General features: G+C 37.2%; 1 protein-coding gene across 2 annotated transcripts in view; it reads left to right on the top strand.

Annotated features, from left to right (window-relative positions):
- Positions 1-9,448, top strand: part of trim33 (tripartite motif containing 33) — a 242,703-nt gene extending 233,255 nt beyond the window's left edge. The window contains exons 19-20 of one of the 2 annotated variants that reach the window (XM_038820775.1): positions 3,278-3,352; positions 5,342-9,448. In XM_038820775.1, coding sequence (XP_038676703.1) covers positions 3,278-3,352; positions 5,342-5,557 — 291 coding nt within the window. In that variant the 3' untranslated portion in view covers positions 5,558-9,448. The remainder of the gene's footprint in view (positions 1-3,277; positions 3,353-5,341) is intronic. The other variant, XM_038820776.1, reaches the window with a different exon arrangement.
- The last annotated feature ends 1,486 nt before the right edge of the window (positions 9,449-10,934 follow it).

Consider the following 10,934-nt stretch of genomic DNA (forward strand, 5'->3'; position numbering starts at 1 on the left):
TTTTTCTGCACCCTTCTAAATCCTTCACTCACTTCCAAAAGCATAGTGCCCAGAATTGGGCACAACTCACCGGTTGAGACCGAACTAATGTTTTATGCAGAATCATCATAACCTCCGTTCTGTTATGCTCTGTGCCTCTATCTGTGAAGCTGAGGATCCTGCTCATCTTTTCATCACATCAGCCACTTTCTTATCTTGCTCTACCACCTTCGAAGGTTTGTGCACATGTACCCTCGATCTCTCTCATCTTGTACCATCTTTAAAATTGTATTCTTTATTTTATACTGCCTCTCCTTGTTTTTGCGTCCAAAATCATTACGTAACCCTGCATTAAATTGTACCAGTCACGTGTCTGTCCATTCCACTTGACTATCTGTCCCCTTGAAATCTTATCACTATCCTGTCACAGTTCATGGCTCAGCTGAGTAGCACAGCATAGACATATTCAAGATGAAGCTAGATAAGCACATGAATTTGAGATGAATAGAAAGATATGATTGGGTTCAGTGATGAGTGGAGAATCAAATGCCAACATGAGCAATTAGGCTGAATTAGACTAAGTAATTGAAACGTACAGGATCTGAATGGGCTTGATGGGGTGGATGTTGAGAAATTGTTTTCACTGGTCAGGGTATCTAAAATACGGGAGCAGTCGCAGGATAAGGGATCAATCATTTATGACAGATATGGGGAAATTACTTCAATCAAAAAGTTATGAATGTTTGGAATTCTCTGCCCCAAAGGGTTGCAGATACTCCTTTATCGTCTACCTCAGCCTTAAATTTATTCAGATTTTTAGTGTCTCCGGAAACGAGAACAGGTAGGGAAGTGGAGTTGGATCCAATGTTCGGCCATGATTGTATTGAATGGTGGAGCAGGCTCGAAGGGCCATAGGTTTGTCTACTTCATTTTCTTGTTTGCTGTGCAGCCTATAGTAACTCAGTCCTAAAACCTTCAGTTTGTAGCTGTTCCCTGATGCACAAAATTTAGGGGAGTATTTTTTTCTTCATTTGTGTGCCATCTGTGCTTCATTTCTTGGCTTGGTATTTGTTTCTATAGGCTCTGCTTCCCCATGGGCAACATAATGCTAGTGCATTGCCGCTGCCCATGTATGTACTCTTTAGCCTTTACAAGCCACAGGTAGTGACTAAGCTTTCCAAAATTGTTGATAAAAATTGCCCCAAATAAATGAGCGTAGTAAAATGCTAAAATTGGCATCATAGCATAAATCAAGGACCCCTCAGAATGTCAACATTTATTTGGCCAGCTACATTCCGATTCCTCCGCACGATCCTGAATGCCTTAAAACTGCTTGATCATTGTACTCAACGAGAAATATTCTCTCAGTGCATTTTCCTGATTAATTTACTTGAAAGAAATTAAACGGTAGTAAACGTGACCATTGTGCATGCAGAATCATATTACGGTCGTGATCGTGTGGATCCTGCAGACATATACACCTGCAACTACAAGTCCTCGATTAATTACATTTTAGATATACATGTTTTGTTTACTTTGAACCGTAATCTGACTATTGTGACAGATTGGAGCTCGAAAGTCTCTTGTTGATCACTGCACTACATATATACCCCTCTATGGAGTTCGGCATAAATGGAAAGTGAATGGATTCAGAGGGCTATTTTCTACGTACATTATACTGATATGTTGGTTTGTTTCAGCAGCCTCTATCCTTGGAGACTAGAATGTCAGTTCTCAGGGCAGGTTGCTTATTCTGGTGCTAGTTTTAATTTAACTAATACCTTCTGTGGAGTTTTAACGTCCTTTTAGGTATGCCGTTCACCCTGGCTGACTCTGAAGATTTTTCTGCTTGTGCTTTAATACAATATTATTTGTGAAATTACTTTTATGAAATGTAAAATTCAGTATCAGAAATTTCTTAACTGCAATCATTGAAAATATTCCCACGGCGCTAGAACCTTCAAACAACCTGGCAGTTATGATAGAATTCTGTGGGTTTTTTAAAATATAGATGTCTTGAACGATACTAAATGCATGTTTAAATTTCTCCCCTTTAATTCAAATTAAGATGCTACTTTATAGAGGAGGTTTATGACTCCAAATTTCTTTTTTCACCTGTTTTCTCTAAGAAAATTATTGAAGGATAATTGTTCGAAGGCTACCTGATATATCTGCTGAAGTTGGAGGGTGCATTTATGAAGTACTTTGTGGGTGTTAGGTATTCTGCCTTTAATGTAGCATTTATTTGTATAACAGTTTTGTTAGGATAGGCAAAATCTCATTTGTGCTAGCACCATATGTTCAGGCAATATGCAAATAATCGGTTGTACTTAACCGTACCTGACTCTGAAGATGTTACAGTTAAGTTGCAGTGAAAATTTACGATTATCTATTTGAAAAGTATAGTTATTGCTTGAGGACTCTGTAATTGTGTTACGTGACATGTAATAAAACTTTAATAAAGTCTTTCCTCTATCACATCCCTCAACCATTCACAACACCACCCCCAATTTTATCTCTTGTTGCTCTTCTCTTAAAGTGTCTTCTCTGTATGCTGTGCCACGTTTGCTGTGTGAGCCAATGTAAGCAGGCGTTGTTCCCCAATGCCAGTCCCATTGTTGGTCAGGAATGTAAATACTGATCACTAAAGATTCCTGGGAACCAGTATTTCCATTTGCTCAGCCTAAATGACTGAGTACAAACCAAGAATTGGATTCAGACTCTAGGTTTTGCTACAGAACCATATGTGTTTACTCAGTGGGAAACTTCAATATTTTTCAGTGTTCCAGACTTTGCAACCCACACAAAATATGGTATAAATTCTCGAGCAACGTATGATAGAATTTCCCTCTGCTCACCAAATTCACAATAAATGGAAACAGGATTTACACAAACATTACTGCTGTTAGCGCTGCAAATTGCCATCTCGTTTTTTATATTGAGCAGTGTTGTTGTGTTGCACAATCTGTTTACATTGCAATGTTTCACTTAGCTTGCAGAAGACGTTGATCACACAGGAATGGTAAACATTGTATTCAAAAAAGGGATATTGAAGATAAGCTAACAGCATGACAGTTGTCTGTGATGTTGATTATTAACCAATTTAATGCCACCTTATTTTTGCTTTTTTAATAGACCGGCCTTTTAAACAAAAGGAGCATGGATTTTTTTTTAGTGCACATACTTAATGAGTATACACAAAGGGTAAACTGTACAGATATTAAGGAAACTTTGATGTTTGTCTCTATCAGTGCAACATAAAACAAATTTATATTATGAATTTTATTGTCTCATAAAGGTTACCCTATTACCTGGGGTTCAAAATGGTCCTCAAGCCCTCATGAGGACCAAAGAAAGGGAAATGAGAACCAAGGTAAAACATCACCCCTGCTTATGACAGACCTGTTTCTTTCTCTGCAGTGTGTATCAATTGAATTTGGTTGTTTATGTAAAAATTCCACGAGATGTTTGTGGAATAAAAATGATAGTGTTTCACCAAGGGATATCTCAGAATATTATTTTAGCCATTGCCCATTATACCAGATCAAATTTATTGTGTAAGGGAATGACACCCGGGCCTTTCATTTTTTACCCTTTATTCAAATTCAGACAACCGGATCAGATGCAAGTTGTCTTTACTGACCTTTAAATGTCCTATGTGACATGTGGTTACCAGCTTCAACCCATTGCCGAATGGATATGAGCTCGCAACAGATTGCTGCTCCTCAGTTGGTACTAGATTAGTAATCTTTTATTGAAAACCAGAAAAAGTAGGTGTGAAAAATGGGAGTGTCTCGGTGGTGTAGTAGGGAATGATCTTCTGTAGTCTAAAGAAGTTTATACTGTGGATTACCTGGAAGTGCTTGACGCTGGGTGCCCAAAATGTTCAATTCATCAGCAGTCTGTCATTTTGAGCCCAAAAACGCCAGTTTTTTTTGTTTTTTTTGGAGCAACTGGATATTGTTCTAGTCAACAACTAAGATGCTTTTGCCATTGCCATTTTGTGAGAAAGCAGGGCTGAGATGGAAATGAGCAGATCCAGTTCCAATTTATTTTCTCTTTCACTGGCCCCTTTAGCGCCTATTATTATCCATGTCAAAGAAGTTGATACTCTGTGCTACCTTCAATGTTGACCTTTAGAATGCATGGAAATTTATTTCCCAGATGTGTCAGAGGTGTGAAATTCTAATGGGAATACTTTGAGTGAGAGGTCTGTAAAGATATTGCTAATCACACATTAAAACTGGAAATGTGTTCCTCTATATGCCTCTTTGTCGTGAGGTTTGGCCATTTGATAGATTATGTAAAGGAATACATCAATTGATGCGCATTTTGCTTTGCTGCAAGTAAGCGGATACATGCGTGGAAATGATTGAATAGTGTAGAAAAGCCCTGATATTTTGTGGAATACTGACATTGTGGTTGGGCCAGTTATCTCAGTTGGCTATATGGTTAGTGTATAGATTATTCAGAATAATGCCAGCACTGAGGGTTCGATTTCCCCTTCCACCTGAGCTAGATTTGGAATCTGACTATTTGCCCTACCCCTCAGAGCAAAGCACCAGTTGACAAGTAGTAGAGCACCTGCCTTCAGGCAGAGCACACTTACTATACTACAGTATTAGTGAAGTAAGTGGATTTACCACTAAAACATTACAAGTATGATAGTAATGGGGGATATACAGTTATGAAGAAATTACAGAGAAAAGTTTGTTTTACTTATTCTACTGTTAGGTCTTTGTAAAAACAATAGGCGTAAAACAGAACATGATCATCTTGTCTCTGGGCTCCACCTTGTAAAGACAAGATTTTAAAATCTGGGTATATTTTATTTTGAGGATCTTGTATACATTTAACACCTTTTCAAAGATGCATCCTCTTTTAAAAGTAGATTTTGTAAGCAGCTTGTAACAAATGGAAGAATTTACCCCAATGTTCTCCTTACTTGAAGATGCTCACTTGCAAGAGTTTGGTTTAACAGGATCTAGCCTCTGTTTCCTCACCTAATGAATGTTGAGTTTAGACAGTGAGTGTTAGTAGACCATTTGTGATTCACAGCTGACATCTATATAAGTAAAATTTATTGCAGTGACCATCTGACTGCCCAGAAGGAACCTTGGCTCATTTCCCACATTCTCTCCCAAAGCTCAAGAACATTAAGCTCAATAAGATTCAGCTCCTCTCTTGGTTGAGATCAACTAACATAGAATAAATTGGGGAATTGAAGGTCTGTATGGGTTTGTCACAGCAGAGATTGCCTATTAATATTTAAGGGCTTTAATAGATGAATGTTTTGTTTAAATTGGGGTTACTGGTATGTTAATAGCAAGATTAAATACATTCGTATTACTTTCACTTTTAGGTAGATTCCGAGGTGGCCCAGGCTGGCAAGGCTCTAGAAAGCTACTTTGAAGCAAAACTACGGGTGGTTTATTCGGACAGAACCTTCACACCTATGGCGGAATCAGATTCCGACCACGAAGATGAAGCTCATGTTAGTGAGGATTCGGACGATGACTTCGTTCAACCTAGGCGAAAGCGGCTAAAGTCGGATGACAGACCAGTGCACATTAAATGATTTTCTCCTCCTTTGAGGGGAAAGATGAACTTCTTAGACTTTTTCCCTCTTTTTGTGCTCGCAGGATGTGAGCAATACTCCTGTGGCTATCTGCTTGTTGGTTGTAAAAGCTGATATCCACCACACAGTATTTATTAGAGTTTTAAAATGTTTTTGTACAAATAAACAAAAATTTGTTGCATTTGTTCATTACCTGAATACGGAGAGTCTTTTCCAGATTCTGTTCCTTTTTTAAAAAAAAAAATCCTTGCCTTTCTGATGTAATTATCTGATTGATTCTTGTGTGCTAAACGTTGTAGATGGCATATATTTTATTGGCATGCACAAGGAACTATTTATTAACGATGCAGATCTTTAATTTACGTATTTAGAAATGTAAATTTTCTCTGTATAGAACGGTAACCTCCCACACAATTATCAGGTTTGAAAAACACCGTAGCTCTTGCCTTCCAGGTGCCTGTTCTCATTCAGTTACCTTTTTTAAGCTACCAAGTGTTCAATTAAAATCAGATGCACAATCTTTGAACGCTATCTGTTGAGTGCCAGAGTTTGTTTCTTTGATTCCGTTGAAGTACATATGTGCAGTGCAATAATTAACTGCCATTAACCACGTTTTGAATTGTTGGAGGACCACTGTAGCATTCCTTCACATATTGAAAGTAAAAGATTTGTTTATTTTTGCAAGACAACTGTAAATAGAATCTTATTTCATGTGTAGCTTTGTACATTTTTGTTTGACTTTACAGTTAGAAAGAAGTCCAGGCTATGGCTTGCAAACCTACAAATTAATGGCATAATCTGTGGAATGCCCACAACACTTATCTGTTGTCACAGTCACACTGCATCAACAAGTTGAATTTTCAATTGATTTATTTGCAGGGGAACTTACTTTTCATAAATTCTCGATTTTGGGGATTTCAAGGTAATGGAACAATATCTTTTTCCAGACATTTTAGTCTGGTTCTTTCTGCACTGCTAGTTTATCAGTGGATGCCCAAAATAAGTTAGAGTTCAAAATTGGGCACGATCTAAATTACGACAGAATCTTGGACATTTTTTTTTTAAAGGGGCAAATTTGATCTTGCCATTCCTGAACAGGAGTGAAAATGTCATGCACTTGGCCACTAAAAAGCTGAAACAAACATCTTCAAACTCAACTGAATATTAAGTGAAAGCGATTAATTAGCCATTTGGGGCAATGGGTTTTTTGCATCGTCCTCACTCCTTTGGGATCTCTGCTGAATTCAACAGAGATGTTGACACTTTTCTCCCTGCTGGCTGAGGCATTGTAACATGAAATTGGCAAGCCTCAACCTAGTTCTTAATGGGTATGGGCCTGCAGAATAAAATTGTTGATAACCTATTTAATGCATGCAATAAGGATGAGTGGTATCAGAAATAGAGAAAGTAACGTCAATAGCACAACAGGATGTAGCTTTCAATGGTTGCGTTCAGTGCCTTTTTTTGTTAGGTGATTTAACAGGATGTGATTGTAACATAAATAGATGTGTTATGAATTTGATTATAGCATTTGCTGGCTGGCCAGGAGACTTTAAAGTTTACTTTAACATACCCAAAAGCAAGTCCGAACTTGAAGCCCAAATTATGCTTCAATCCTGGTTCAGCAAGTAATGCATCAATCATGTGCTTAAATGTTTATTTACAAGGCGTAGATTGTTGCTCGGAGTGAGAATAATGGGCCATTGCAGGGAACTGTGCTCGGAATCAAATCTGCTCTATCTGACTTTGGGAATTTTTGCCGATCGTTGATGCCAAGAACCAAAGATTGAAGTGTGCGCAGCCAGCAATTAAACCACCGTTTCTCACCTTTTCACGATGAACGATTTGCTCAGACAATTTCAAAATAAAAGATAAAAGTGATGCATTTGGAGGTGTTGTTCTTCTCTGGTTTTGTAAAATTGAAGTTAAGTAGATGGAAAAAACTTCTGTGCTGAATGTTCTTTTAATTTTACAAGCACAGAATGCGTAAATGCTCCTTTAATTGATTTGATGCCATCTTTGTATGGTTTTTGTCAGCTTTTTATATTGTTACTTGAGGAAGTTTGGGTATAGGATAGACACTGATACCATGCTAGTTAAAACTTACAGGCTAGTAGAATCCAAGTATTCCCATTACTGTTTAAATATGTAAAATCTCAGCCTCTAAATAAGATATATATAGGCCCAATGCACCCTTTTTCTTTTATACCACAATTGCGAGGTTAATAAACGAGTGGTTTGAACCATTCATGAGAAAGAAATTTAGTGAAAGAAACCCTTGCAAAATAGCAGTTATGTTGACAACTTAAATCAAATGTTTGAATTCCATACTAATATAAGATAGTATAAGACTGTTCTTGTGCAGTGCAGACTTTTGTGCAACTGGTCCGGATATAGACTTTATCCCTTTACAATTTTTCCTGACGACATCTTTGTAACTGATTATCCATCTACATCCAAAATGGTAACAATGGATAGCGGGCAAAAACATTTCATGGCTGGAATATATATTCCCTATTATTGACCTTCCTAAAATTTCCATCGTATATATCTTACAGTAAATGTTGAAATGTGGATGCATACCTTATTAGAGGTTAAGCATGCAGCTTGGGTACCATTGTCTTTGGTCAATTAAGCGCAGTGTGAGTACCAGCTGCTTCTGTTATTCCCACACAGTACATACTTGAAAATCTAATTGAATTTCTAATTTACCCTTCATCTAATTTCTGGATAGCACCTCTTGTAGGTTGATAAATCATCCTTGATTGTTTACTTTTGCAATATTTTCTCACTCTGTACTCTGCACTATTTTGATCACTGGGACCTGTCTTTTTTAAAAAAACCACAATCCATAATAAGCTTTCAGTCAGAGGTAGATAGATGTTCACGTTAACCATAAGCAAATATGGTTCCTAAAGGTCAAGTGTTATGCGTCACAATACAGAATATAAGAACGTCCGTCTGGGGTCTGTTGAATGTAGGATTTACCGTTTTTATGTGCTTCAATACTACCACCCTAGCTTGATAGTTACTTTTGATTTTCATTCGGTGATCAAATGGAGGTCATTATGTTCATAGTATTGATGTCTCGGCTCACATCTAATATATACTGCAATTCCTTTAATTCGGGCCTGAGGACTGATGCTGTTACTATACTCAGTTTGAAAGAGGGTGAGAATAATTGATGTAATATTCTATTTTGAGGGGAACTGCTGTTTTGACGTGATGAAGTTACACTAATAGCTCATTTTTAAGTTGTATATTTTTTCTGACACTTTTGCTTCATTTACACTGTACCTTGACTTGTATGAAACCTAAAATGGCAATCTTGAGTCCTATTATAGTTATTATTGATGCAGGATTAAAATTGAAGAAAGTCCTAGATTTGGTTGTACAGTGATTATTACTTTTGTTAGTTTGAAAAGCTGCTTGTGTATGCCATAAAAATATACAGCCTTATTAGCTACTGATCATATTCAAAAGTCAATAGTCCTATGGATGAATTTTAATTGACTTCACCCGTCTTTTTTAATGATTGCCAGTTATAACTGTTGCATCCGCTGTGTTTTTTGCTATTTTGTAACTTAAAAGTTTACAGTATTTTTGTCAATGAGTTATTTAAAAGCCTGTCAACAGTTTGTAAATATTACTTGTTTTAAAATATTGCGGAATGTTGTGTTGTAGACGATGAGAGTTGTTGCATTAGAACAGACGAAATGCTTTAATTAGAAACTTTCTCCTTAGTCATTTCTATTAAATTGTACAGCTGGCAAGGGGCATGGAGTGATGGAGTGTTTTTCTTGTGCCAAAAAAGTAGGTATGACCTGCAGTGCAGCCAAAAAGCACAGTTCCAGCTCTCAAATAAAAGTCAAGGTATCGTTTCTGCTGAAATAGTTGATATTCCTGGTTTGTTCTGTTAATTTTTTTAAAATGCCGAATATTTTGTTTTGCTTTGTTCAGCCCAGCTGACTGGTTTCAGCTAAGCCATTGTAAACCAGCCAATTTGATATATAAGATTTTGATTCTGTATTATTACTTTTAATACTATCAAAACACACGTTTTGCAGTGTAGCTGGAGGAATAAGCCTTTCTCTTGGTAATTTAACCTTGGGCTTGGCAAGCATGTTTGGTGAGGGCCATCTTCTTTTGACAAAATTGCAAAAAAAGTTGTTTAATTCAAAGGAAAAATTTTAAATTTTTACACTGCACCTTTTAAGCAAAAGAGGAAGATAGAACTCTTATCCATAATGTGCTGTAGACTTTTTTGTGAAGCTGTCGTATGTGTGTATATTTTATTTATATATGGATTAGCAAAGGTTATTATTTTTTTTTGCTCTGGGTTAAATTGCTTTATTCCCTCTTTCGCCTTTGCATCAACTTTGAGCAGGGAAGGAAACAGACTACTGGGAGTGTATTAATACGTATTGATTTTATAATACGCCAGACAAACATCATGAGTTACTCTGAAATGTATTGTCTCCCAAACATATATCAGTGGATCTAAGCACTTAACGGTAGTAGATCCGGAGACATCTTATTTTCCCACATTATTCTCCAGTAGGTTTGTAATCGGGCAGCTCTTCAGTTTCATCTTTCTCTCAGCAGCAAAAGCTTGGCTCTGTTGTCAAAAAAAAGCAGTCCTAATTTTCCTTGCACTACAAATTTCAATTCTTTCAATCCCCATGTGTGAAAGGGAAACGCTTTGTATTGTTACACCAATTCAGTTGTGTCTTAAATCATAAAATGATTACAACACAAGTGGTCTTTCGACCCATAGCCTCCATGTTGGCAGCTCAGTCAGTCATAATCCCCTGCCTTTTCCCCGTAACCATGCAAATCCTTTTTCTTGAGATAATTATACAATTCCTGTTTTGAATGCCAGGATTGAATCTCTAATCTCTCTCCTCCCCACACTCTCAGACAGTGCATTCTAAACCCTAACTGCTCGCTACTTTAAAAGAAAAGCTTTTCCCTTGTGCAATCCCTTGTTCTTTTGCCAATCACTTTAAATCTGTCATCGGATTCTTGACCTTCCGGTGTGAACCAGTTTAACCCTACCTATTAAAATCTCCATCAAATCTTCTCTCAACCTGCTCTTCTAAAGTGAATAATTCCAGATTATCTAAATTATCCTTATAGTCCCTCATTCCCATGACCGTTCCAATTCCTTCACATCCTTCCTAAAGTATGGTGCCCAGAAATGGACACGACTCCAGTATTGTCTGAAGCAATGTTTCATAAAGGTTCACCATAACTTCTTGCTTTTGCACTCTATGCTTAATAACACTTGGGATTTCTATGCTTTACATTTTCTCAACCTGTTCTGTCAGTTGCAATGATTTATTCACAAATACCCCCTCTGCTCCTGCATCCCCTT

The sequence above is a fragment of the Scyliorhinus canicula genome, chromosome 15 (genome assembly GCF_902713615.1).
Source record: "Scyliorhinus canicula chromosome 15, sScyCan1.1, whole genome shotgun sequence".
Lineage (NCBI taxonomy): Eukaryota > Metazoa > Chordata > Chondrichthyes > Carcharhiniformes > Scyliorhinidae > Scyliorhinus > Scyliorhinus canicula.